The 27790-nt window shown below is 62.3% G+C and overlaps 3 protein-coding genes across 3 annotated transcripts; 2 read left to right on the top strand and 1 right to left on the bottom strand.

The window, feature by feature from the left end:
• The first annotated feature begins 215 nt into the window (after positions 1-215).
• On the top strand, positions 216-18565 carry NHSL2 (NHS like 2). The gene is given in 11 exon segments (XM_039572264.1): positions 216-279; positions 3501-3836; positions 9672-9824; positions 10650-10786; positions 10877-11081; positions 11956-12087; positions 13262-13591; positions 13594-15057; positions 15060-15449; positions 15546-15678; positions 16026-18565. Coding segments are annotated over 11 exon segments (3657 nt in total). The 3' UTR covers positions 16339-18565.
• A 777-nt stretch (positions 18566-19342) lies between these two features.
• On the top strand, positions 19343-20245 carry PIN4 (peptidylprolyl cis/trans isomerase, NIMA-interacting 4). The gene is made up of 4 exons (XM_039572055.1): positions 19343-19432; positions 19597-19667; positions 19787-19906; positions 20067-20245. The coding sequence occupies exons 1-4, from the start codon at positions 19399-19401 to the stop codon at positions 20223-20225; spliced, it is 384 nt and encodes a 127-aa protein (XP_039427989.1). The 5' UTR covers positions 19343-19398; the 3' UTR covers positions 20226-20245.
• A 2909-nt stretch (positions 20246-23154) lies between these two features.
• On the bottom strand, positions 23155-27750 carry ERCC6L (ERCC excision repair 6 like, spindle assembly checkpoint helicase). The gene is made up of 2 exons (XM_039572003.1): positions 27367-27750; positions 23155-27221 (listed from the first exon to the last, which is right to left on the bottom strand). The coding sequence occupies exons 1-2, from the start codon at positions 27414-27416 to the stop codon at positions 23420-23422; spliced, it is 3852 nt and encodes a 1283-aa protein (XP_039427937.1). The 5' UTR covers positions 27417-27750; the 3' UTR covers positions 23155-23419.
• Positions 27751-27790: the final 40 nt, after the last annotated feature.

The raw sequence follows: 27790 nt of genomic DNA, 5'->3' as shown, positions 1-27790 counted from the left end.
TGCCGGTGCCGGTGCCAGTGCCGCCCGGCGCGGCTCGGCTCGGCGCGGCTCGGCTCGGCTCGGCTGGGCTCGGAGCGGCGCGGAGCGGAGCGATGCGGCCCGGCCCGGCCCGGCCCGCGGCTCCTCCCCGCGCGGCGCGGCGGGCCCGGCGGGGGCGGCCGGGGGGCGGCCCGGGGGCGGCGGCGCGCGGAGCCCGGGCCGGGCGGCGGCGGAGGATGGGCAACGCGCAGCGGAAGGGGCCGCGCAGCCAGCGGCGGGGCAGGATGCGCTCGGCAACAGGTACCGGGCGGGGCGGGACCGAACCTGCGCCCCCGCCGCCCCCGGGAGCGCCGCCACCCCCGCGACCCCGGCTGCGGCGGCGGGGAGGGGGCGGCTCGGGCTGGGCTCGGGCTGCGGCTCGGCACTCCTGGCTCCCCGCTCCCGGTGGGTCGCTTGGAGGACGCGGGCAGAGGTCACCCCGGCCGAGGCTTGGCCTCGACGGGGACGGCGCGGGATGGGGCCGGCGGTGGGGCCCCCACGGTCCCCCAGCGTGTGGGACAGGTGCTGGCCCGTACCCCGAGCTGCGGGGAGCCAGCCCCGGGTTACAGGGAGCCAGCTCCATGCAGTAGGGAACCAGCCCTGGGCACGGGGAGCCGTCCCAAAGGTGTGGGGAGCCAGCCCTGGGCATGGGGAGGCAGCCCCAAGGTATGGGGAGCCAGCCCCGGCAGTGGGGAGCCCCTGTAGTTGCTCTCCCTGGAGCTGGGCCCACCCAGGCAGGAGCCCAGTGCCGGTGTAGCCCCCGCAGCCCAGCTCCCTTCTCCCACACACCGCAGTGGTGGTGGGTGTCTGGGGGCTCTGTACCACAAACAATCTCGGGGAGGCGGACAGCCCTGCAGCTCTGCAGGGAGCTGTTTGAGGGGGAGCAGAGGGAGCAGAGGGAGCAGAGGACTCACTTGGGGCTGGGAGCGGGCAGTGAGGGCAGGTGCCCTCTGAGGAAGCCGGGTCAGACAAGCGGGACCTGTCTGGTCACTCCTTTGTCCCCACGTAGCTGGTCCAGGCAGTTCAGCAACCTTCCCAAGGGCTCCAGCTCTTCTTCTAACCCAGCTCCTGGGAATGCCAGAAGAGCCAGGAGCCGGGGTCTGCCACAACTCTGGTGCCAGGCCCGCCAGAGCCCCGGAGTCCCAGAGTGCAGCGTGCTGGGCTCTGCTGGCCGCAGCTCCTGCTGCCCTTTCCCTGCCTGCTGGCTTGGGAGCGGGACACAGCAGTGTGGGCAGCATCAGGGAGCTGCCAGCCCTGGGAGAGACCTGGGGAAGATTGCTTAGAAACTGCAGGAGAATGGGGACTGCTTGTCACAGCCCAAATGACTGTCACAGCTTAATAATCAGTGGGCAGAGAGGGTGGCAGCACAGCCTGGTGCTGTCTAATTTTGCAACCGCTGTTTAGCGGTGGGTGCAAAGCACTGAAATGGGGCACAAGAACTTTGAGTTGCACAGGAGGGGACCAGGAGAGATGCTGAGCTGCGGGTCACAGGGGTGTGGGATATGGGGCTGCTCGGTATCCACCACATCACCCTTGGCTCCCCTCTGCGGGGCATGGGAAGTGGGCAGTGATTGGACTGCAGGACTCAGAGGGACCATGGGATGCTGGCCCGTTCCTTCCTGGGAGGCAGGCAGTCCCCAGCCCGCAGGATGCTGCCCTGCAGGTCATCAGGGATGAGGGATGCTGTGCTGGCCACTACCCAGCACAGTGCCCTCGGCTCCCATCTGCAGGCATGGAAGATGAGCAGTGCCCAGACCATCGGATGCTGCTCTGCTCCCTGCCTGCCTCTCCCACCTGGTGTCACTCAGAGGAGAGAACTAATCACACTTCTGGACTGTCAAAGGAATTCTTGGAGCTGCAGGAAGGGCCCAAGGGGGATTGTGGGGCCAGGCTCATCTCTGTCATGAGGCACAGGTCACAGCTCCCTGCCAGACTGGAGATCTCCATCAGATCTCCCTCTGGTGCCTGGTCTCCCTGAGGAGACCTGCATCTGGCTGCTGGGGGCAGGGAGGAGTGGGATTTGGCACTGCATAGCCCAAAACTCGTCTTGGGTGTAAAGCTCGAGCAAATATTTGGACACTCACAGGGCTGCCGGAAGCTCGGTGCCTGGGCATTCCTGAGCAGTTGCGCACAGGCTTCCATGCAGAGAGGTGGCAGCAGGTCCAGGCTGGAGCTTATCTGCCAAGGGGAGGGAGCTGGGGCTCCATAAGGAGCAGCCCTGTGGTGGGTGTGGGTTGCTGGTGGGGTGGGATGTGCTAGCAGGGCAGGGACCTGCCATAGTGGGACGCACCTTGTCTCACCTCAGGCAGGGTCAGCCTTTTGCCCCCTGCATGGGGAGCATGCAGAAGGGTCTTACGCTGCATCTGGGGTCCAGGATCCGGCTTTCTTTGTGGCCCATCAGGCTGGGAATGGCTGCATTGATCTGGAGCAAGTTACCCCTTGCTCTGTCCTCTTGGCCAGTACACGTCTCTTTGGCTCCTGTGGCACTGGTGGGGGGCTCGCAGCCGCCTGCACTCCTTCATCACATGCCAGAGGAGCCGAGTGGGACGAGCCCCAGCCCCTGGCTTGTGTGTGTGGTGATGTTTGGAGCGGCCCCTCAGAGCAGGCAGCATCTTTGTGGGCTGCTGGCACAGCTGTGATGACTTTTCAGGTCTCTGCCTGGTGGTCTGGTGGACTGGGAGGTCTCCAGTTACTGCATCTCTCTTCACTGGCACTACAGCTGCAAGACGGGTCCCAGAGGAAGCACTGGCCATGGGGGAAGGTGTCCTTTGCCCTTGTGCGCCTGTCCATCGGAGCCATGTATCTGGGTTGCCAGGGGAAAATGCTGGCATTCGCCATCCTTCACCCATCCCGTCGTTTGGGTCTGCAGCATCGCTGGGTGCCTGGCATGGGGTGGATGGGTGGCAAGCCCAGCCCCCGGCAAGGCATGTGCTCCACGTGCTGCCCCCAGGGCCCCAAAGCCGCTCCCTGAATGAAGCCCGGGCTTGGGGCAGCATTCTCAGCTCTGCTGCAGCCCTGGCTCCCAGGAGCCTCCATCCTCTGGGAGAAGCCAGCTCAGCTTTACAAAGCCCTGGGGCACTGGGAAAGTGCTCCCTGAGGAGCCTTTGCTCCAGGCGTTGGAAGGAGCTGAAGTGAGACAAAGCTCTGGGAGCTCTGGCAGCTCCCAGGTCAGAGCCAGGGGGTGCAGAAGGGCCCCTGGTTTGTTAGCTGTAAGGGCTGGGGAGCTGGCGGGCAGTGGCTCAGCCGGGCCGGGGACAGCAACAGGCTGCAGGCGCTGGTTTCCCCATGAGGATTCTTGTCCGATTGCTCCGTGCAGGAATGGCCGTGCTCTGCTGGGAGGACGAGCCCCCATGTGCTGTGTCCCCCCAGGTCGCCCAGCACTCTCAGATGGTGCTTCAGCCACAGCTGGGGGATGTGTAGGTTCCGTGATCCTGTCCAGCTCAGGGAGTCCATCCTGTCCTGGCGATAGCATCCCTCTCCAGGTGCTGCACAGAGAGGGAGGTGCATCCCTGGGCGATCCGCCGTGAGGGCGGGTGGATGTGGGACGGGCTATGCAGAGCCACAGTCGCTCCACCATCCTTCCCCGGGGAAGGAAGAGGGGCCGGGGCTAGGACAATGGGCTGTGGCACTGACTCAAACAGCCAGTTCCTGGTCGCTTCCTCTCCCCGCTGGAGCTGGAGGCAGCAAGGACAGGGAAGCTCAGTGCTCTCGGCCTGGTTTGAGGCAGGAGCTCCTGGGTGGCTGGAGTGAGCGGCCTCCCTCAGCACTCACAGCCATGGCCAAGGTGGAGTGGCTCCTGGCACCCTGGCACCGGGCAGGTAAGCCAGGCAGCAGGGCAGGGCTGGGGCGGGCAGTGGGGGCGGTGGGATCTGCAGGCACTGCTCACTCTGCAGGGCAGGACCCTGGGCTGGGGGCAGCTGCTGGGCACAGACCCTCTGGAGGCCATGCAATAGCCCCAGGGCCAGTGCTGTCCAGCAGTACCAGTCTTGTCCCACCCTTCCCAGCCTGACCTGAGCTGTGGAGCGTCCCTGTCCCTTTTAAATCCTTCTGCCATTCCCCAGCCTGGTGGGGTATCCTTGCTCTTGACAAAGCAAGAGAAAGACAGAGACTCCCAGCCCATGTGTCCCACTGACCACTCATCAGTGCTGCAGGGACAGATCCTGCCTGTCCTGGTGCTACGGTGCCCTCCTGGCAGCTTCCACGTGCTGGTGGCAGCAAGAGGGAGGACCGTGGGACCACGGACCGTGGGTCGACACAGGCATCACAGACACCCAGGACCCTTGCTGTTGTCACTGCTCTTGCTCCTGCTGTAGCTGATTTCAGGTCTCAGGCCCCTTTGTCCCAGGGCCTCTGGCCGCATTCCCCTCTCAGGCGACTTCCTCACATTGTCCCAGCCCCGCGGAGTGTAAAACCAGCCGGGCACAAGGGAAGCCGTGCTTTCCTGGAAGGACCCCTCTGGAAGCAGCCTCTGGCACAGGCAGCTGACACTGGGCAGAGTGGTGAGCACTGCCTGGGCTTCCGTGTGCCACCGAACAGTCCCAGCCAGGCTGGGGATGTCACCGTGGGATGGCTGGTGGGCAGCCAGCCATGGCCACCCTGTGCCCAGTGGTTCCTTCGGCCATGACGCGGCAATGGTGGGCTGCCAGGACTGGCTGGGGCTGACAGGTTGCCATGCCAGGCTTCCTGAGGCTCTCAGGAAAGATTTGTGCCTGGAGTTTTGCTGGGAAGCACGGGAGAGTGAGGGTTGGAGTATGAGGAGGCTGCCAGGGAGCCTTGGCAGGGCTGGGGGAGGGCTCTGGGTGCTGGTCCTACTGCCCATGGTGAAGGGCTTGGTATGGGAATCTGGGTCCAGCCAGACTCTGGGGCTCCAGTGCCTGCCCCAGTGCTGCTGCTCCGGCCCCGGGAGCAGTGGGTCTGAGCCCGTTGTCAGGGAGCAGCCTGCGTCCACCTTGGCTGGTGTGGTCCCAGGCCAAGCCCCGCTGCCAGTGTGGCCGCAGGTGGTTCCCATCCCCACAGCATGGGCAAATGGCACACTGGGCTCCTCCTGGGCCAGCCTCGCCAGCCAGATCCTGCAGCACACACACCTCCTCTCTACCAAAACTCCCTGACTGGGGCCCATCACACTGCCAGGACCGAATGTCCTTGCACACTGCAACTCTGAGTCCTGCCGATGGACAGGGACATTATTGAATGGTTTGCTGCTAGTGGTTTTCATAGAAACCTCTCACATAATCCAGCCTTCTCCCCATGAACTGAGGGACCCCCACAGCTGCCAAATCCACCCTGCCAGCAACTTCTGCAGTGCCCTTGTCTCCCATCAGTACAAAAATTGGCTGATTCCTTGTTAAACAGAGCTTGGAAGAGCCGAAAGCCTCTGGCAGATCCGGTGTGTCGAGACAGTGTCATTTCTCTGTGCCTGTGGTCCTGCTGGGCACCTGTGTGGGAGCACAGGGCTGTGTTGTACCAGGGTCCTGGCATGGCCAAGCTGGGGTCTGGGCATGGCACCTCTGAAAGGCTTCCAGCCCTCTGGCCTCAACCACCAGCAGGTCAGACACCTGTGCAGGTGGCCCTGCCTCACTGGGGGCTTGGAGCTGTGCCACCAGACATGTGACAGTGGGAGGTGACCTGGAGAGGGTCAGGTTTGGACAGGGCACATTCTCTTGGCTTTCACAGTGAGGGCTCATCCCAGGCACAGCGTGTGCAAGCGGCACACGGGGCCGGTCTGCTCAGTGAGCACCACTGCCCTGTGGCACTGGGCCTGAGGGTGTCAGCAGGGTGTCACTTCAGGATTTCATTCAGACCTGGGCGGGCATCCGGCCCTGGAGCTGCTGTGCACGCGGATGCGGCTCCACATCCCGCGGGGAGCTGGTCCGGCAGGTCAGGTTCGGCAGGGGGTGAGCTTGGGACAGGAGGTGTTTGTGCGGCCGCTGCCAGCTCCCTCTGTGTGCTCTTTTCCCTTCCTCTCCACTTGCTGTGGAGCAGCATGCGCCTGGCTCTGTACCACGGGAATGTCACCAAGCCGCACGCGCCGGCCGTGAGCAGTCCGGTACCGGGGCAGGCCGCGGCACTTGCTTGAAGCCGGTGGCACACGGTCCGGGCACTGCGGCACACGGCTCCGGCCAGCGAGCTCGGGGGACTGTCAGGTTCATTCTCGGCCCCAGGTTTGCTGCCCTCGCCCTCCAGCGTGCTCGGCGCTCCGGCCTGGCGGCAGCTGCCGCTGTGCCCGTACCCGTTGCCATGGCTGCTCTGCTGATGGCGCATCGCCTGCTGCTGCCGTTACATCATTGCTGCCAGTGCTCCACGCTGGCAGAGAGGGTCCCAGCAGCTCCAGACGCATCCCCGGCATCTCCTGCGCGTGGGGAGCGAGCCTGAGAGGGAGAAGTTTGGCGGTGAATTCAAGCAAGAGGCATCGTCTCACAGGAGCTTCGGCCTGGATTGAAATAGCTCTGATGGCTCTGTCAAATATCTCCCTGTGGATTCGGGATGCCTGGGCTGTGGGTGAGTAGGGATGCTGGCATGGAGCAGGGGTGACTCAGGAGATGCTGAGGGGCTGGGGGTCCTGCAGGGATGCTCTTCCCACAGGAGAGAGTGGAGCTCAGCTCCCCTTCAAGTGAACTTCCCTGGAATTCAGCCTCGGTCCTTGTGTACCCGCCATGGTCACAAGACCCTGGACACTGACTCACGCTCAGCAGGACTCTGAGGCTGCAGCATAGGCTGCGGCTGATGGTGCTGACTCTGGGAACATCCCAGGCAGATGTCCATTAGCAGGTAGAGTCAGTGATGCTGCCTGCTCCTCTCCACAAGCCCTGGGACCAGGAGGGGGCCTGGTGCCAGCAGGGAGCATGGTGAACCCCCACCAGCCATGCCTCAGTTTCCCTCAGCAGCAAGGCTGGCCAGGCTCAGGTCGAGACTGCTGGAGTTGGTGGGATGGAGCTGTCCCTCTGGCTCTGCTGTCCCTCTGCCTCCGCTGTGCCAGGATGCCTTTCATCTCCCGCAGGCATTCACCACGGTGTGAGCCCCTCAGAGGTATTTCGTGCTCTGAGCCTGTCTCTGATAAGCGTGGTGGGAGGGTCGCTGCCAAGGGCACTGGCTCAGCTCAGCTGCACTATCCCCGCCAGCTGCTGTGTCCTCCTGCCGGACACTCCTGCTTGGCTGGGGCATCCAGTTCCCCCAGATGGGGGTGGCAGCTGGGCTTCCGTGGACGCTTCCAACATGCCCTTGTACTGAGCCTGCATCAGGCTGCTCCCAAATACTGCCCATGCCTTGGGAGCACTGTGGCAGTGGCACTGAATCGGGACTGCCGGCTCCTCACTCCCCGTCGCCGAGCTGCAGCGTGGCGCTGGGCTGTGAGTGCTACTCCCAAAACACCCCCAGAGCCACTGCTCCCAAAACAGCCTCAGCGTGGCTGCTCCCGGGGAGCCAAAGCCTCAGGATGCTGCTCACTCTGGCACAGTGCTGTCCTTGCGGTGCAAGTCTGGGGCATCTGGGTGCCAGGAGATGGCTCGGCTCATCCGTTCTTTCCCCCAGCCCTTCTCCCCAGCTGGGAGATGGAACCCGTGATGCCCACGCCTTGGCAATGCCAGCACCTCGGCACTGCCAGCACCTCGGTAGTGCCTGCAGCACTGCCCACAGCGGCGCAGGACTGCACTGGGTCACTCAGTCCCAAACGAGCACGCGTCGGTGAAGAGGGGGAAGCTCCATGGGGAGGACCCCGGCGCTGCGTGTTCCCCTTCTGGCCGAGGCTGTCCCCGCTGCAGGGCAGGGTGCTGGGCGTGGGTGCTGCCGCGTTTCCGCCGCGCCCAGGGCGGCCCCGGCTCTGGTGCTGTGGTTTGCCCACGCGGTCGGAGCCCAGGGTGGGTGCCGGGGTGGCTCGGCAGCACGGCCGAGGTGCGGAGGTGAGCTCCCGTGCTCCGGGGAGGGCGGCAGCGGCTTGGAGAGGTGCAGGGGCAGCAGGGGGGCTGCTCAGGATGTCCCCGAGTCCTTGGTGGGGCGCGGCTGCAGGGGGATATATGGGCAGAAGGTGAGGAGCATCAGCTGTGCTGAGGCCAAAGGCTGGGGCTGTGTGAGCCAGGCAGGGGGTGCAGCAAGCCAGGAGTTGGGGTGCACCCTTGCGGTGTTCTCAGAAGTGCTGCGGCAGCAGTGGATCCCCCACCTCGCCAAAAACAGCAGGTTGGGGTCTGGGGTCTGCAGAGGTGAAGGTGTGGTCTCTGCCCCTGGCACTGTGGGTCAGGATTTTGGGGAGATGCCCAGCCGTGCCTTGTGCACGGGCACACACATGCACACATGCGCCCCAACACCTCTTGGTTGGTATGGAAACGACTCAAATTATTTAGAGGAGGAAGAAGGGGAAAAAAAAAGGAAAAACCCGGTGTTAAGGCCCGTCGTTATGGAAACAAATTATAAAAGTAACTAGGCTGGGGACATGGCACCTTGCTTTGGGGTGCTGGGCGTTGTGCGGGCTCTGTCAGCTGGTGGAAGGGTGGGCATGAGGGCACCCAGGGGCACGAGAGTACTGTAGGCAGGAGGGCATCTGGGGGCAGGAAGGCACCATGAGCAGCAGAGGGATGCTCGTGATGCAGTGCAGATGAGCTGGGCCACAGCTGCCTGACCACTGGGGGCAGAGGGAAATGTGGCTTGTTCTGGGGGTCCCACACCTGTTTTGGGGCCACTCCCCTTCCCAGGTAAATGGGATTGCTTCTGCTGCCTCCGCTGGGGCCTGGCACGGAGCAGGCTTTGGCAGCAGGGCAGTGGTGTGGTCCTGGGGCCCGGCACTGCGCTGCAGGTGGCAGAGGGGAAGTGTTTGTCCCACACTGGTAATCAGAGCGTCTCAGCTGATGGGGATGGGGATGGGGACAAGGACTGTGCAGCGGAGGATGACCCTGAATCCCCAGGGATGAGCCCCTGGTCATCCATATCCCTGTGTAAAGCTCCCAGAGACCCGCTCAGTGCCTGCTGGGGCGCAGGTGCCCTCGGAGGCAGCATGCCAGCAGTGGCACTGCCTCGGCTCCATGCTGGGTGCAAACCCACACCCGCTCCGAGCAGTGGTGCCAGGGCTGCGGTGTTCCCATGGCAAAGCCTGTTTGTGGGAGCAGCACTCAGCTCCCCACAGGGCCAGTTCACTGCTGAGCCCAGATCCTGCTCCCAGGGACTTTTCCACCCATCGGGGTGTTTCAGAGGGTCTGAGCAGTCCTCACAGAGGCTTCCTTCCCTGGAGAGCTTTGGGGGTGTCCAGGCCAGGGCAGGGCATGTGAGCCCCGAGCTGCAGTGCAATGGGAGCGATGGGTCCCTGGCTCCTGCCTTTCAGCTGCAGCTTCTTCTCCTCCGCAGCCAGGACGTTGCTCCACCAGAGCGTGCAGCGTTTCCTGCGCCCGGGCGCGGTTAGGCACGGGTGGCAGGGCTGGCTTCCTTCCCCAATTTCAGCCAGTTCCCTTCTTGGCAGCCCTCAGGGCAGTGTCCAGCCCCCAAAGCGGTGGCGGTGATGAGGGCTGGTCCCAGCGGGCAGCAGCCTGCCAGGGTGGGACACAGCCACATCCCGGCATTGCTGGAGAGCTGGGGTGGGATGAGCGCTGTGCTGGCACAGCGTTATCCCACAGCAGCACCCACAGGGAAGCCACCCCCCACCTGCCCCTAACCCCACTCTCTCCCCCCTGCAGCCACCTCTAACCTGGACCTCGAGAGCAAGAAAGGCGCCCCCACCAAGCTGCCATGGCAGCAACCCGTGAACGTCTTCCTGGCAGCTGGGCGCCCGCCGGGCATGGAGCAGCTGCACCAGGAGGCCCAGCTCAACCTCCAGAGCTTGCTGCAAGGTAGCAGGGAGAGGGGCTGGGGTGGGCTGGGTGAGAGTGTTGGGTGGGTGCTGCCCTGGCTAGGTGATCACCCTGAGACTGTGAGCTCATCTCCCACATGCATGTCTGAGCCACTCCTCAGACCTCACCAGCCTGCAGGAGTTGGGTCCTGGGGGATCCCAGCCTCCAGTAGCCCCTCACTGATCTCTGCTCCCAAGTCACTGCTGTAGGTGCCAAAGCAACTGGGACCAGGATCACCTGCTGGGGCCACCAGGGCACCCATGAGCCCCACCAGAGCACGGTTCTCACGAGGGCCTCAGGGACCTGCCACTGATCTGCCTAACTGGATCAACGTGTCCAGTGGTTTTTGTTTCCTTCCAATCTCTGGCCCAGGCTGTCACGCGGCCCTGGCGCGGATGCTCCTCAGGCATCAGATGAGATCAGCAGCTCAGCCATCCCCCAGCTTGTAATCTCATTAAGTCAGCCTGAGCAGCACTGCTTTCCGCCAGTCCACAGCCACCAGCATTAATTAGCTCAACAATTACAGGATGGGGACACACTGAGTTCCTGGCTGTCCCCAGTGGGGCTGTTTCCCAGCGAGACCCACCACATCCCCTGACTGCGCCCCGGGAGGAGCAGGGCCAGCTGCTGGGATCTTTGTGCTTCTTCAGTTCTCCCAGACCCTCCTTGGGGTCTCCCTTCCTCACCTTCTGAGCTGCCACTTCTGAGCAGAGATGGCCAGCTAGGCTGGGAACAGCCAGAGGGGATAGTCACCATCCCTTCACACGTCCCCTGCTCCGGGGTCTGGCAGCAGGAGGAGAGTCCCAGGTGCCGTTTTTCTTGCAGAGGAGTATGAGGAGCAGTACACCGAGAGCAGGGTCACCGGGCAGACCTTCCGCGCTGCTGGACACCTGCCCCCCGACACCTCCCCTGAGCCGTCACCTCGACCCCCACCTGCCAAGCGCCTTGAGTTCGTGCTTATGGTGAGTTCTGGGGTGGCGGGGTGGGCAGCAAGTCCCTGTTTGTGTTCCACCCTTGTCCCTTTGGTGGCTGATGTGCCTTTCTCCCTGTAGCCCCCGAGCCAGCAAGAGGCTGAAGAGGAGAGCACCAGCAGCACTGCGCTTGGTGCTCGGCCCCCTGACACCTCCCTGAGCCTCCCCACCAGCCCGGACAAGCAGCCCCCCTGGCCCAGGGCCTTCCCCCTGCCCACCGTGGAGGAGAAGCAGTGGCACCAGCCCAGCTCCATCCAGACCAACATTGTCCCCATCAATGTCTCGGGTAGGGCAGCACCCCATGGCGCGGAGGGGGGACACGGGGTGCAGGCAGAGATGTGCCCCAGCAGCCATCTGGGGCAGGGGTGGGTGGTGGGAGGGGGCTGTGGCTGCGAGCTGTGTCCCTGTGGGTTAGGTGGGCACCGAGGCAGAGAGGGGATAGCAGGGATATGCTGGCGTCCATCATTCCCAGCCATCCCTTGTGCCATCTGCAGCTTTGTGTGTCTGGTCCGCTGGCCATGCTGCTGGCAGGTCTCGCATCCCCAGTGTAATGCCCCGCCAGCCAGGCCTGTTGTCTCCCGGGCTCTCACCACACGCCGTGCACCCGGCCTGTCTCACCTTCCTACTGTCTGTCCATCTGCTCATCCTCTTGGGGCCGCACCTCCCAGCAGCACGGTCCTGCCCAGTCCCTGCAGACACAGGTGCCACGCTCTGGTCAGAGTCTGGGGCTGCTGGCTGGGTGAGGTGCGCCTTCTGAAGGGCAGAGGTGTCTGTCCGCCCTTTCCCTCCATCATGGAGAGCTGTGGCAGGGCCACACTGGTCCCTCTCCATGGCTCATGTACATGTCCCCAGTGTAGCTCAGCACAGCAGTGTGGGGTCCGGCCTCACCAGCACAGACCAGTGCCTGTCACGCAGCACAGGGCTGGTCTCTGCATCTTTCCATCCATCCCACCTCCATCTGCAGCATTTCCCACCATGCCTCCATGTCCCCCGTGCTTGCCCCACATGGCTCACACCATCCTCCTGCCATCCCACACTCCCACCTGTGTCACCATGCCAGGCTGGGGACAGGCAGAGAACATGGGTGAGGAGGGGGCCGAGCTCCCGCCCCGGCAGCAGCTCCCGGCACCGCGGCGTACCGCTGTTTGTTTTGGCTACAGGGCAGCACTTTGCTAGGCACGCGAGTGCTCGTCACTCCCTGTTTAACACAGAGACCGCGATGAACCCAAAGTCCACCCTGCGGCGTAGACGGACCATTATTGGATTCCCTAACCTGTCCCTGCGAGACCAAGGTGACGGCAAGAACCGCGCAGGCGGCACCCGGGCAGGGCTGGCACCCCCCTGAACTGTCCTGACGGGCAGCACAGCCATCCTGGGGCTGGCAGCCAGCCCGGGCACAGACGGGCTCCCGGGGACACCCCGCCCGCGGGAGGTGCAGGCACCCCATTGACTCTGCGCCCTCCCAAGGCACCGAGGTGCTGGGCACACTGGTGACACTGGGCAGGCCTGGGGCTGGCATGGCATCGGGGGCAGCCCCTGCACCCTGAGTCAGGGTTCTGAGACAGGAGTCACCCAGCCTCGGCTCCAACCGCTCCCTGTGCCCACCTTCCCCATGGGCAGACCCTGTCGCAGGGTGCCATGGCCATGGGGCACACACCTGGCCAGGTCTTTGCTGGGGCTGGTGAGCTGGCCACGCCAGTGCTCAGGGTGTGTGTGTGAGAGTGCCTGGAGTGCTTCCAGGCTGGCATTGGACCCTTGGGAACAGCAGCCACTGGGGCTCAGGGGCTCTGTCCTGCTGTCCCCTATGGAAGGTGTAGAGAAATCAGAGCCAGCCTGTCTGTGGAGGCGGGTAGGGACAGGGGGAGAAGCCACGGCACCAGCTGCTTCAAGGTGGTTTTCACGAGGTAGAAGGAAGGTTTCTTCCCATGACAGTGGTCAGACCATCAACTGGTTGTCACAGCTCCTCCCTTGGAGTCGATCAGACCTCAGCCTACCACAGCCTTGAGCATCCCTGTCTGCTGGGGGTGCTCAGAGCGGGGCTCCAGGTTCCTTCTCCATCCTGGCTGTGCTGAGGTGAGGTGGCACTGAGAGCCACCGCAGGGCTCCAGGCTCCTTTCCCATCCCAGAGGGGCTGTGATGGGGTGGCACTGTGAGCCACCATGTCCCTCCCTGTCCCAGCTGGCAGTGCCTGACCTGGCTCCTCCTGATCCCCATCTGTGTCCCCCCCCATGGAGCAGCACCAGGGCAACACTTTGGTTGCCTTGGGACTGATGTCCCCATGGATGGAGCCTCCTGCCATGGCTGCTGATTTGTCCATGGCACATTCCAGCCAACAAATCCACGTTTTATGCCTGGGCAGAGGTACAGCCTCAGGACTGGCCACGGGCTGGGACGGCGTGCGGGGCAGGGCCGTGTCCCTGTGAGTGAGGCAGGATGGTGCTCAGCAGGCTGTGTCTCTCCCCGCAGGCAGCGCCAACGGCCCCACGTCCAGCACACACACGCCCATCGTTGAGTCCCTGTCCTGCAGCTTCGTGCCTGAGACCACGAGTGGGGGGACAACGCCCCAGGAGATCGGCCCTCGCCAGCCCCTCTCGGCCCCGCTGAGGAAGACCTTCAGTGACCTCGGGGCCCGCTGCTGCCAGCCACTTGCTGCCATGGATGGGACAGCCAACCCCTGTGCCAGTGCCTGCAATGGGACACAGGGCACCCCTTTTCCCCCGCCCTGGAGTGCCCTGGGTTATGGGAGCCCCCCCCACCACACCACTGGCCCAGGCAAGGGGCCCACCTGCACCTCCCCAGCGGCTCCATCCCGTCGCCCAGCCCAGGTTCACCCGCCGCCTCCACCTCCTTCTTCATCGCCACAGAAGAGCACATGGGCAGCAACGGGCCCAGCTTCTTCTCCGGCCCAGTGCCTGCTTCCCCCCCCAGCTCCGGGTGCGTCCAGGAAGCCAAGGGGAATTTCTTGCCGGGAAGCCGAGAGGAGCCGGAGCCAGCGGCAGGGCCGGTGCAGCTGGAGGTGGAGCGGGCAGGGTGCCGGTTCCGTGAGCGGTCACTGTCGGTGCCCACTGACTCGGGGTCCCTCTGCTCTGTGGACATCACATACACCGAGACCCGGCGGGGCAGCGCCAACTACGCCCTGAGCTACCCCAGCGCCAGCTCCGAGGGCAGCACCAGCACTGACAACATCTCCCTGGGGCTGGAGCCTGAGGGGCAGCGGCGGCGGCGCTCCAAGAGCATCTCCCTGAAGAAGGCCAAGAAGAAGCCCTCGCCACCCACACGCAGCGTCTCGCTGATCAAAGAGGGGCAGGACGGTGACGTGGGGCTCACTGCGGCACTGCCCAAGGACCAGCGGCCCAAGAGCCTGTGCATCCCACCAGAGCTCCAGGGTCACCGGCTGGTGCACGCCGACCCGCAGGGGAGTGCAGGGAGGGAGCCCAACAGCACAGCCACCCCCCACCAGTGGCATCTCACGGACTGGAAGGCCGGCAGTGATCCCTACCAGTCCCTCTCTGGCTCAAGCACGACCACAGGGACCACGGCCGTTGAGTGTGCCAAGACACGGGGCAGCTCCGAGTCCCTCGTGTCCCCTTCAGTCTCCAGGGCCACAACGCCCTCCCAGCTCTCAGCCGAGGCAGACCTCAAGACCTCCTCTCCAGGCAGGCCCACGGGGCTGATGTCCCCATCCAGCGGGTACTCCAGTCAGTCAGAGACCCCAACCCCCACCGTCCCCACCTCCACCATCCTCGGGCACTCCCCGCACCAGGTGCGTGTGAGGCCACTGGTCCCTGAGAGGAAATCCTCTCTGCCCCCCACGTCCCCCATGGAGAGGAGCCCCAAGGCCAGGCTATCCTTCGACCTCCCACTGACCCCACCCGCCCACCTCGACCTCTCAGGGCTGAAGATCTCCCTGAAGGGGAAGACGAAGGTCAGCCGGCACCACTCTGACTCCACCTTTGGCACCAAGCTGGCCCAGAAGACCAGTCCCATCACACCCATCATGCCCGTGGTGACACAGTCTGACCTGCGCTCCGTCCGCCTCCGCTCCATCAGCCGCTCAGAGCCAGAGGACAACACCGACGGCCCAGAGCACATGGACGAGCCAGCACGCGTCCCCTGCCCAGGGCCGGAGAGGAAAGTGAAGCCACCTGTGGCGGAGAAGCCACCACTGGCCAGGCGCCCCCCGTGCATCCTGCCCAAGCCCCTGGTTCTGCGGGAGGAGGGTCCCCTGTCCCCCAAATCCCCGCCAGGCACTGCCGCCAAGGAGGAGGGGTGCCACAGGATGTCGTCGTGGTGCTGCGGAGAGGGGAGCTGAGGAGGGGTCTGGGGGAGCCCCACTTGTCCCTGACCCCGGCAGGACCCCGGCGGCTCTCGCAGGGCAGCCTGGACGAGCTGCGGCCGGAGCGCAGCGGTGCCGAGGGGGAGCGCAGGAAGGCCAAGGTGCCGCCGCCGGTGCCCAAAAAGCCCAGCGTGCTGTACCTGCCGCTCATCCCGGCCCCGGCACAGCTGGGAGCTGGTGTGGGGGACCTGCCACCCACCCCCAGCCCCATCATCACGCTGGACACTGAGCCCACCTGCTGCGACCCTGAGGCTGAGGATCCGCCGTCCCCCAAGGCTGTGGGCACCACGCCTGCCAGCGAGCCTGCCTCAGAGCAAGGTGAGGGTCTCCCCACCCCTGTGGTGGGATCACCCCAGGGATAGGGGTTCCCCATGCTGCACAGGGGATTCACTGCTGTCTCCTCCCTGCCCACAGGCAGCTCAGCAGAGGCTGGCACGGAGGAGAAGAGCTTTGCCAGCGACAAGACGGCCGAGTCCATCGTGGAGGAGGACGATGAGGTGTTCACGACCTCCCGCACCACAGAGGATCTCTTCACAGTGATCCACAGGTAAGGCTGGTGCAGGCACTGGAGGGCATAGCCCTTGTGCCCGCTGTGTCCCACCACTGTCACAGCACCGGGTGTTGTGTCCCCCCACCACGACACCTCCGTTTTCCATACTGGGGCCAATGTTCGTCCTTGGGGACAGCCCGGTTGCTGCTGCCTTGAATGCAGTGCAGCCAGACTAGGCCACCAGCAGGGAGGGTCCAGATTAGTCCCACCTTCCAGGAGCACCACCTGCCATGCTCGTGTTGTCACCTTGCTCCAGCAGAGCAGGATGGGCCCTGCTGTGCCCCTCGCTCTGGGGCCTCATCCCACCCCCAGGCTGCTCCCACCCGTGTCCCTTTGTTGCCTAGGTCGAAGAGGAAGGTCTTGGGGCGGAAAGAGCCTGGTGACACCTTCAGCAGCCGACCCACCGCCCACTCACCTGTAAAGACTTCAGGCTCCTCAGCTGGCGAGTCCCTGGCAGCAGCAGGCAGCAGTGGGAAGTCTTCCAGCAGGAATGAGGATTTTAAAGCCCTGCTCCAGAAGAAGAGCAGCAAAACCAGCCCTGGTACTCGGCCATCTGCCGCTGAACTGCTCAAGACCACGAACCCGCTGGCCCGGAGGGTCATCACAGAGTTTGCCCCTGAGCTGGACGGTGCAAACAGCCCCAAAAGCCAGCCCTGACCATGCAGGGGCCCTCCAGCCGGAGGGGTGGCGATGGCTGCAGAGGGAGCGCTGCTGCAAAGGGCTGTCCTGGCTGCTGGGGAGCCCCTGTGTCCTGCTGGGGGGTTCTTCTGCTTTTGTTCCTTACTTGGAGAGCTGCTGGCAGAGAGGCAGTGGCTGGAGCCCAAGCCCTCATGACTCTGGGCCCTTCCCACGGGGGAAGAGGCTGGGACTGGCCCTGGCTGAGCCCGTTCAGGGATTGAAGGCGCCTGCCCAGGAAGCAGAACAGAATCACAGCCCCAGGTGTTGTCCCATGCCCGCAGCAAAGCAGCTTGAGACTCTTTGGTCCCTTCGGCATGTGGTACTTTAAACAGCTTTTCTAATGCACAGTGGTGGTGATGTTTGATTCTCTTCCCTTTGACATTGTACCTTGAGTTTCCCATGCAGAGGTCCCTTGGATGAATTCAGCTGGACACACAGAGATGCACTTTGGGAAGACGCCAGGGGTTTGGCTGGATCTGCGGTTGCTTTCGAAGAGTCACAGGAGGTTCCCTGTCGTTGCCCTGAGCATCCTCCCTGTCACACGGGGAACTGGCACCCGGCGTCCGCAGCCAGCGCCACCACCTCAAGCAAAACCCCCACCCCTTGAAAGCCCCCAAAATGCTGCATTTTGGAGCTCCTCAGCTCTCAGTCCAAAAACAAACCCCGGGGTCACCTCCACTGCCAGCGGCCCTGGCCTCACTGCACAGGGGGTCCGGCAGCCACCCCACTCCCCGCCAGCCCCCGCACCAGGGGTCCTGCACCCCGCTGCAGCCCGGGGCGATGGGGGTGCTGTGCCATGGGAAGGAAGCTCGTCCCCAGCTCTGCCTCCTGCATCTCCCGGACGGATGCTGCGACAACTTCTCCTGCTGCCCCGGCCACCGGAGGCCCTGGGATGCTACCGAGATGGTGGCTGGAATCCAGATGGATATCACCTGAGCCACCTCCCTGGTGACTCCTGGGGTCCCCCTCGGGTTGCCCACCACTCACCCGTGCCCGCTGGCCACCAGGGAGCTGAGCAAGGCCGAGTGGGACACGTGCCATCAGGGCACGTGCACGGGGCCATGGAGGAGGGTTTGCACGTCCCTGGGTGGGATTTGTCCCCCTCACCTGCAGCTGCCTCTTCCTGGCTTGGCTCCAGCATGGGGGCCCCAGCTGCCAGTAACAGAGGCCGTGGTGCGGGGCTCCAGGGCAGGGCAGGGAGGAAACACAGAGCTACAAGCAGGAGCACGGCCATGTGCCCAGAGAAACAGGAAGGGCCAGCCGTGGCTGACAAGGAAACAGGGTGTTAGGGAAATTTCCGCTTTATTTCTTGATGTATTTCCACTCACTCCAGCCCTCCTGCGCTGGGACGGAGCGATGCAGTGGGTCCAGGCAGCAGCAGGGCACCACGGGGTCTTTGCCCCACCAGGAGCATCCCCGGGGAGCACAGCCCGGGCAAATGCCTCCCCTTCCTTTCCCCCACTCTGGATCTAATCGCACTGAGGCTTCAGTTGGTTCTCCTCTCCTCCTCCCTCCTGGTACTCGCCCATCTCTCCCTTTCCTCTCCCAGGGCTGCAGATTTAAGCCTGTAATTAAGAGCCAGGCTGAGAAACTCAGGAAAAAAAAAAAAAAAGGACAAAAAAATAGCTCTAATGAATGTCCACATTTCACCCCATCCTGCAGCCCCAGCCAGTGGCAGGGTGCTGGTGCGGGATGGGGCCAGGGCACATCTTGGGAAGCTCTGGGGACGGGTACATTTTGCACATGACTGCTCAGGAAACCAGGGACAGAGCCGGCAAAGGGGGCTGGGGGCAAGCACGGGGCAGGGACCCCCCTGCAACACCCCCAGCACCACTGGCAGCTGGAGTGGCCGTGCTGCCGGGGGGGAATGTCCAAGTGGGCCAGAGGTCAACTGTGGGACAGAGACTGGCCGTGGAATGGAGATCGGAATGGAGATTGGCCATGGGATGGAGATCCTAATTTCCCTGGCTGGAGGAACATGCTCTTCCTGGGGCTCTTCCTGAGGCTCTTCCTGGCTCAGTGCTCGTCCCTGGCCGCTCGCTCCCTGCTCGCTCTGGCTGTGGCTGTTCCGCTGGGAGGGCAGCGGGGGTCCCGGGAGGAGCGCGGCCGGCAGGACAGCCCTGCCCGGGGTGGGGGCCGCCAAGGTGCCAACTACGGAATGTTGTACTTTTTATCTCGCCAGCTTGGTAAAGTGCTCCCTGCTGCCCGCCTGTGCCTGTGCTTCTGTGGGCTGCCGAGGGACCGGCGCTGGGGAGGTGGGCACGCCCTGACACCCCCGGGTGGCTCCGGGGGAGCCCGGCCCCATCAGCCGCGGCCCGGCGGCTCTGGGGGAGGCACAGGGACACTGAGGGGCCAGGGACAGCCCAGGCTGGGCACTGGGTACAGGCCGGAGCGCGGGCCGGGGATGGTGTGAGGGGCTGAGGGTGGACTTGGCGTCCTGGGGGCGGGTGGGATGGGTGGGAGGGAGAGGGACAGGGGGAGGGACAGGGACAGCCGGGGGGCAGCTGGGGGCAGCGCCGGGCACTGGCTACAGGCCAGGGGCAGGACTGAAGTGGGAGGGGTGGACTGGGAGTGGACTTGGCACCTGGGGCAGGTGGGGTGGATGAGAGGGATAGCCTAGAGTGTGGGGGACAGCCCTGGGCGGGCGCTGGGTACGGCCGTGGATGCCGAGCGCAGCTCTGTGCGCCGGGCGGCTGCCCACAGAGCCCCCAAACACGGCTCAGCCCCGTGTCCGACAGCCCCGTGTCCCGCAGCCCCGTGTCCGACAGCCCCCGCGGGGCGGGCACAGCCCCGTGTCCCGCAGCCCCGTGTCCGACAGCCCCGTGTCCGACAGCCCCGTGTCCCGCAGCCCCCGTGTCCGACAGCCCCGTGTCCGACAGCCCCGTGTCCCGCAGCCCCGTGTCCCGCAGCCCCCGCCCGTCGCGACCCCGCGCGGCGGCTCCATCCCGGCGCGGCGCGGGCAGCCGGGGGCCTCGGGGCGGGGCAGGGGCGGCCCCCGCCCGGCGCGGAGCGGGCAGCTCGGGGCCTTACGGCGGCAAGATGGCTCCGAAGGGGAAAGGCAAAGCCGGGAAGGGTGAGCGGGGCTGGGCGGCACAGGGACCGGGACTGGCCGGGCGGGGACCCGGGGCGGCACCGGCACCGGCCGGGCGGGGGACCGGGGCGGTGGGGACCGAGCCGATCTCAGAGCCCGGCAGGGGCAGCGGGAACCGGGCCGGTCTCAGGGTGCTCGGTTCACAGGCGGCGACAGCGGCGGCGGCAGCAGCGAGGGCAAAGCACAGGGCCCGAAGGGAGGCGGCAGTGCCGTCAAGGTGAGCGCGGGGGGCGGCGGGGGCCAGGCGGGGTGCGGGTTCTCCGCTCCGCCCCCGCGCCTGGAGGCTCGTCCCGCCCGCCGGCCCCGCTCGCCACAGCCCCGCTGCCCTCTCTCCAGGTTCGGCACATCCTGTGCGAGAAGCACGGCCGGGCCATGGAGGCCATGGAGAAGCTGAAGGCCGGGCAGCGCTTTAGCGAGGTGGCGGCACAGTACAGCGAGGACAAGGCCAGGCAAGGGGTGAGTGCTGCACCCGGGACGGGACAGTGGGGCCGGCCAGCGCCTGCGGGAGCCTGGGCCTGCTCCTCACCGCTGTCAGCACGGACCCGCCCCACGGCCGCATCACCCACCCTCCCTGCACTGAATCTCAAAGCTTAACCCCGACGGTCCCTTCCTGCAGGGAGACCTGGGCTGGATGACCAGAGGCTCCATGGTGGGACCATTCCAGGAGGCAGCGTTTGCCCTGCCTGTGAGCAGCATGGACAAGCCCGTGTACACTGACCCTCCCGTCAAGACCAAGTTTGGATACCACATTATCATGGTGGAAGGCAGAAAATAAAACATGAATGATCATGATGACCTTGTTGACTGCTTGAATCCTGAGTCCCAGACACCTTGGCCTTGGAGCAAGTCGGGCACAACCAGCAACATGTCTGGAGGCAGCTGGCTGTCCCTGCCCACTGTGCTGGCAGAGCAGGGCCCTGCCTAGAGAGGTAAAGTGTCCCTGGGAAGGGTGAAACAAGAGCCTTTTACAGATACTGAAGCCCCTGTTGCCTGGCAGGCCAGCCTCTTGCTTCTCCTGCTGTGGAGATAATGGTCTCTCAGCAGAATGAGGTGCCCAGGCTTTTTAATCTGCAAACAGAAAGGGACAGAGGGGTCCCCAGGGCTTGGTCTCCATCTCCATCCTCCCCAGGAGGGTGCAGACAGCTCCCGTGGTGCAGCTGTGCTCCGGGGCTGCAGGACAGTCCCTTCAGTGAAGGGTGGGTAACACTGCAGCTGGGTCAGGCCAGGCAGGGAAGGGAGCTGGGGGCAGGAGGGAAGGAAGAGCTCTCCTGAGCACAGACTCACCTCTTCCTATAGCTCCACCTTGCCCACTCAGAGCTGGGGGAAGAAATTGGATAACTGAGGTCTGAATAAGCAAAAAGCCACTAAACGCTTGTGTGCCACTTCCTGCGCTCCCCTGTGCTGTGGGGTGTGCAGGTGAAGCAGCGCAGCAGGTTCCTGCCATCTCAGGAATCCATCCCAGAGCCGTGATCCCCTTCCTGCCCACAGAGCCCCCAAACCAGCCATGGCGCCAGCAACAGGCACCAGCTTTGTTTACAGGTGAGCACCATGCACAGAGCTTGGAGATGAGGAAACATCAAAGAACAAAAGGCCGTTCCCGAGATTCCACAGGAGGAAGAGGTGAGGTGAAACCTTCTCTTCCCTCCCTTTTCAGGGCGTTGGTTTTGCTGAGTATGGAAAGCTCAGAGAAGCCAACGAATGGCTTGCTGTGGAGGGCAGACAGGCTGCCCAGAGCAGACACTGCCCCATTTAATGGTGCTCTATTAATAAACCACTTGTTTCCAGGCTACCAGAGCTCTGTTCTCTCTTTTGGCAAAAGCATGTTGGCACAACTGCACCAGCAGAATTAGGTCCGTGTTTGCTGTGGTTCCGAGTACAAAGAGCTCCTCTCCCAAACTGCACAGCTCAGCCAGGTGTGGAGTCCTGTGCTGCGGTGGGGCATTGCAGAAGGCAGCGTGCCATGGCACAAGGAAACATCCAGATCTGCTGCTGTGCTGTTACCAGCTGAGACTGGCAGGAGTCAGTCCCAGCAATGAGCACACCAGACTGGGGCTGTGTTGGTGAGGGGCAGGGTGGGGGTGCAGAGTCACTCAGAGCCAGAACCAGGAGCTTTTGAGCTGCTGGTTTGTGGGATGGAGCACTCTCAGCCAGTTTGCTGACAACACTGAGCTGTGTGGTGTGGTCACACACTGGAAGGGAAGGATGGATCCAGAGGGACCTGGACAGGCTGGAGAGGTGGGACCACATGAAAAGTACAAGGTCCTGCGCCTGAGTCAGGGCATTCACAGGCACAGCTGCAGATTGGGCAGAGAAGGGATTGAGAACAGCCCTGGGAGAAGGGCTTGGCAATGATGGTTAATGAAAAACTCCCCATGAGCCAGCAGTGAGCGCTCTCAGCCCAGAAACCCCCCCATGTCGTGGGCTACATCCAGAGGAACGTGGGCAGCAGGTGAGGGAGGGGATTCTCCCCCTCTACTCTGCACTCCTGAGACCCCACCTAGGGTCCTGCACACAGTTCAGGGGCCCCCAATATAAGAAGGACATGGAACTGTTGGAGCAAGTCTAGAAGAGGCCATGAAGTTGGTAAGGACTGGAGCATCTCCCTGTGATGAAAGGCCGAGAGAGTTGGGGCTGTTCAGCCTGGGGAAGGTTGTATGGACACCTCATAGCCCATTTCAGTATCTGAAGGGGCTCTTTACCCAGAACTGGAATGACAGGATAAGGAGTAATGGATTGAGGCTGACAGAGGGCAGGGTTAGAAGGGATATTGGGAAGAAATCCTTCCCTGTGAGGGTGATCAAACATTGGCACAGGTCACCCAGAGAAACTGTGGCTGCCCCATCCGTGGAAGTGTTTCAAGGCCAGGCTTGGAGCAACCTGGTCTAGTGGAAGGAGTCCCTGCTTGTGGCAAGGGTTGGAACTGGAAGGTCTTTAAGGTCCCTCCCAACCCAAACCATTCTATGAACTACAAACCCTCTTCGTAGCTTCATCCTGCCTCCAGGACCTGAGAGAAATACTTAATGTAACAGAGCTCAGCTGTGTGTGGGGAGAGGGTTACAGGATTTCCTTAGCAGAAAAAGTAGTTAAACCCAGTATATGCTGCTGGTACCTCAGGCTTCACTGTCCAGACAGAGGGAAAGGGGAGTGGGAGCTGGGAGGGGGACAAATAAGGCCAGCCTAGAGCCTCCTTTGAAGTCCTTGGCTCCTCCAGCAACACCAAAGGGTTTGAAGCTTTCAGCACTTTGCAGCAGTCAAGGTCTAATTGTGTTCCAGCCCCACAGCCCCCCATGCACACACCTGGCAGGGGGCTCAGAAGGGCTCCTGCACTGGCTGTTCCAGCTGGTGCCAGGCAGATGCTGTGCTGGTCTCCACTGCTCTGCTTCCTCCACTGTTTGGAGAAATTAGAGCAGCAGACATCTTTTAAATCTTTTAACTTTTCCACAGCCAATCTATTCTCAAACCATCTTACACCCAGGTTGCAGGAGTCTCCTTTGCACCAGCATTCAGCTCACCCAAATGGTGGGTGACCTTCAGGCACCCAAACTGGCTTATTTAAAACCCAGAAGGAGGGAGGAACCACAGCAGCCCAAGGCTGGGCTGTACAGTGACTGTGGGACTGCACTGTCCCCATCTTCTCAGGGGAGAGGAGCGACAGAACCTGGAGGGTAGAAAGGTGAAGCCAGGGCTGCCAGCATGGAGAGGGGTTTAGACATCAACAATACCTTTTTTTTTATTAAATAATCAGACAGGAACATGAACCATTTTCACCTTTGTGAGCTGACTCCACAGTGCAGTTCCCTCCCCAGCATCCAACACCTGGATGTTTGGACTGTTTCCTCAAGCAGGAGGTGCTGAATTTGCTCAGTATACAGCAGCCACCAGCCTGGAGCTGACTCAGGGATCCCGGGGCCGTGGTGCAGACACACGGGAACGAGGAGCAGCCAGACTGTCTTCACAGAGCCACACATGTCACTTCTGGGCCAGCTGTCTGTACAAGTTCAGGGTCAGAAGCATAACTTCAGGATCTCCACTTTTTATGTCAAGAGCTTGCAGGAAGCAGTCCAACGCCTCCTGGAATTTTCCATCATTCTGAAGTTTCTTCCCACTGTGCACCAAAGTGTCGTAATCTCCTGCAGCAGTAGAGGAGCTCTGCCCAATGCCTTTTTCAGACCTGCTTTCCTGGGTGAAGCAGTCAATCTGCTCACCCGACTGGAGCTCAGCGTCACCCGTGGATTCCTCCTGAGATGACTCCGTCTCCTCTGCCTCGGACTGCTCAGATTCCACACTGTCTGTGTGGGAGGACCCTTCACTTGTATCAAGGGTTTCTCCAGTAGGTTCTTCTTCAGTCTCAGCAGATTCCCCAGTGCACTCCTCAGCTTCTTCTTCCACAAACCTGTCTTGCTCCTCATCACTGTGATCATCACCTTCCTCATCAGTGGTTCCCATGATTTCGCCAATGTCCTCCACCTCATCTACCAACCTGCTGATGAACGAGTGTCTGGAAGCGTTAGACCTGTTACCACTGTTATTTAGTTGGGGAGAAAAGATGCCTTTAGCTCTACTGGTGTCATATTTAGGGGTGGAAGCGCTAATTCCTTCTGGAACTCGGTGCCAAGCGCTGTCTGAGGGAGAGGAGGGCACTTGTTCAGGCTGATCTTCACTCTCACTGTCTGAAGCAATTCTGTTTAAGCGTTTCTTCCTACCAAAAGTAAAGAGACCACTGCTTTCCTCCGATGCTTCACTGCCTTGCAGAAAGGCATTTGGCTCTTCCTCAGCTGTGGGAGAGCGTTTGCCGTGGCTACTGGTCTCACTTGGCCAAGTTTTGGTTGGAGATTCTTTGTCTGGAGATTTACACAAGCTTTCTGCCTGGAGTTGTATGCTCTCCTTCTCAGGGTGTTCCACTGATCCTTCTCCATTTGAGGCATCCTGCCATTCCTCTTCAGATTCTTCCAGAACCAGATTGAAGTCAACTTGATCCTGGAGAGAAGGAGCAGATGTACCCTCCAAGCTGTGTTCCAACACGTGAGACTTGTAGAGCTCAGCATCGATTTCTGGTGTAACATTTGATAAACTCAGCACTGCAGAAGCAGAAGCTGGCTCAGGAACATTGTTCTGCTCCGTCCCCAGGGGAGTGTGTGGGTCAAGTACCTGAACTGACAGTTCTGCATCCCTTTTAGGATCGTCAGCCATGCCAGACTTGGAGGGATTGTGACAATGCCCAGACAAGTCATTCCTTGCCTTGGCCAAGCTGTCTGAATGTACCTGTGAATGCTGTTTCTCTTGGGGGCTTTGACTCTCTTTCTCAAGTGCAGGGGATGATGGTGTAATGCTAGATTCAGGATTTTGCTCAGATTCTTGTATACCAGATTGTTCTGCTGTCTTGCTGGTATCGAGCACTTTTGTCTCTATACTGGATACATCTTGTACCAGTTTCTCTTCATCCCAGTCAGCAAGAGTCAGAGTTGTCATTTTGGAGCTGACATCGAGCACCTGGGCCTCCTCATCCTCTGTAAGATCAATTGCTTTGTCTTTTTCATGTGCATCAGCTACTGGTGGTGAAACAAAGTGATTTTTGTCATTCAACCCTGGAGACAACTTCTTAGGCCCGGAAACTGATCCCGATGGTCTTTGCCACATCTCTTCACAAGCATTTCTCATCCCCTCCATCCTCTGATCTCTGAGCTGGGACTCCAGCTGGACCAGCTCGTGGGCTTTCTGTACCCTCCGCTGGATGTACTGATGAGCTTCCTCACTCTCCACCTGCTCCTCGTGAGCCATCTCCTTTGTGTAGATCAGGTCGTGGTCGGAAATGCCAAACATTGCCAGGGAATGCAGGTAAGCAAGGTGCTCATCCAGCTGCAGATCAGACTTCCTTTGCATGGCGTGCAGGGACTGCAGCTGGATCTGAGTCGCAGACGTCCGAGTATCTTCCAGCGTGAACAGCTCCCTTAGTTCCTGTTTGGAGAAATAACGGAATGGGTTCTTTTTGTCACCGGTGGTCTGTCTGATTAAAGAGTCCTTGAATACCTGCCGCCTGTATATCTTCTCTTCCACGGTGCCGCAGGTGATCAGTCTGTAAATCACTACGTTCTCTTTTTGCCCAATCCTGTAAGCTCTGTCCACAGCCTGAGCATCAGTTGCTGGATTCCAGCTGGGATCAAAGATCACCACTCGGCTGGCTGCTGTCAAGGTTATGCCAACACCCCCAACCTGCGTGGTGAGCAGGAAGACAGAGTAGTCCGTGTTGCTCTGGAAGGCGTTGATGCGCCTCTCCCGCTCCGTCAGGTGGGTCACCGTGCCATCGATGCGCAGGATCTGGAATTGTCGGCGAGACAGAACGAGCTCTATGATATCCAGCATCTTCCTCGACTGTGAGAACACCAGGGTTCGGTGTCCCTCTTCTCTCAGCCGTTCCAGCAGCCCCACAAGGAACTGCATTTTTCCAGACTCCTGGATCACAGTCTCATCAGAGAGATGATCTATTTTGTTCATGCCTGGAAGCATACCTGCTTCCATCCTGTAATCCTGCTCGGAGCCCTCCTGCTCTTCCAAGCCCAGCTGGAGACAGGCTCTCGCAGACAGAAGCCTGGGGTGGTCACAGAGTTTCTTCAGGACTGTCAGCTCAGCCAAAGGTGATCGGGTTGTCATCAGCACTTCCTTCACGTGATCCAAGCAGAGAAAGTTCCTGTAGATTTCTTCCTGCACCGGTGCCAGGTACACCCACACAACAAAGTCATTTTTCCTAGTGAGAGATGGCATGACAGGGGCCTTGTTCTCACTTGGATCCTCAGGAAGAGGAGCATCCACTTCATCAGCATGATAGCTTTTGATGTCTTCCTTGGTCCTTCTGAGGAAATAGGGCTTTATAATGGCCATGAGATTCTCCGATATCTTTAGCCCCAGTGCTTTCTCACCTGGAGTCGCATCCTTCTCCCTTGCCCTGGTAATGGGATTCTCATATTCCATTTTAAAAGTTTTGGCAGTTCCCAGGAGGGAGCCTTGGCAGGCAAAGTCAAACAGGGACCACATTTCCCGCAGGTTGTTCTGCACAGGGGTGCCTGTGAGCAGGACGCGGTGCTGGGCCGGGATCGCGTACACACACTTGGTCGTTTTGTTTGACGGGCACTTGATCTTATGTGCTTCATCGAGAATGACGTAGTCCCAGACAAACTCCTCCTCGTGGCGGCTGGCCAGCTGCTTCCAATTGTTTATGAGCATCTGGTAGCTCGTGATGACGATGCCATTCTTCCTCTGGACCCTCTCCAGGTTCCTGGTGCGCTCTGTCTTGCTGTTGCCATGGAACTCCTTGACGCGTAGGCCAGGGGTCCAGCGAGCGAACTCAGCCAGCCAGCTGCTGACTAGGGTGGTGGGCATGATGAGCAGGACGTGCTGGACAAGCTCGGCGTCAAACATACCCGAGAGGAAGGCAATCACCTGGATGGTCTTGCCCAGGCCCATGTCGTCTGCCAGGATGCCACCAGGCTTGCCCTCCCGGTGCAGGCGGTACAGGAACGCAACACCTTCCCGCTGGTGCTGGAACAACTTCCCGTGCATCTCCCCGTAGATCAGCAGGCCGCTGCCGCACACGTCCACGAAGCCCTCATCCTCCTCCTCCTCCTGCTCCTGCTCGGCCGCCGCCAGCGCCTCCTCCACGCGCTGCATGCGGCCCCGCAGCTTCTCGCTGGGGCGGATAGCGGCCGCCAGCCGGAACAGCCGCAGCGCCTCCTCCAGCTCCCCGTCGCTCGCCGCCGCCTTCGCGCTGGTCACGAGCCTGGGGGAGTCACCGTGAGAACTGGGCGGCCAGGCCCGGGCTACACCCGGGAGGACCGGCCTGCCACCGCCATCCCCGGCCCCATCCCAGCCCGCCCACGGGCCCCCCCGCAGTCTCCCGGCCGTTCAGCCCCGTTCCCGCTCACCTCCGGTACTGCTCCTCCTCCGCGGCCGCTCCCGGCCCAGGGGCGGCCATGGCGCTCCCGCTGCCGCCCTGCGCTTCAAACCCGGCCCTTCCCGTCCTGCACCGCGCCACATGCAAATCACCATCGCTCGCAGCCAATCAACGCCGGGGGCGGCAGTAAAGGGGCGGGGCCGAGCGCTGCCCTCGCCTCCTCTGGGGTGGGGGACCCCGGGACCAGCGCCGGTCCCGTCCGGTCCCGTCCGGTGCCTTTCCTGCCGCGTGGTGGGAACTGAGCTGCGGGACATCCAGGGGCGCCCGGCAGGCCCACAAGTCCCCCCCGCTCCCCGTGCCCTCCCGGTTCCTGCCGCGCCATCGGTGCACGCCGCGGGCGCGGGCGGCGGGGTCCTCCCGCCAGCAGGGGGTGCGGCGGCGGCGGCGGGTGCCGC

This window comes from Corvus cornix, chromosome 4A (assembly GCF_000738735.6).
Source record: "Corvus cornix cornix isolate S_Up_H32 chromosome 4A, ASM73873v5, whole genome shotgun sequence".
Classification (NCBI taxonomy): Eukaryota; Metazoa; Chordata; class Aves; order Passeriformes; family Corvidae; genus Corvus; species Corvus cornix.
The sequence above is the reverse complement of the archived record's forward strand: the minus strand, read 5'-3'. Positions and strand labels throughout refer to the sequence as shown.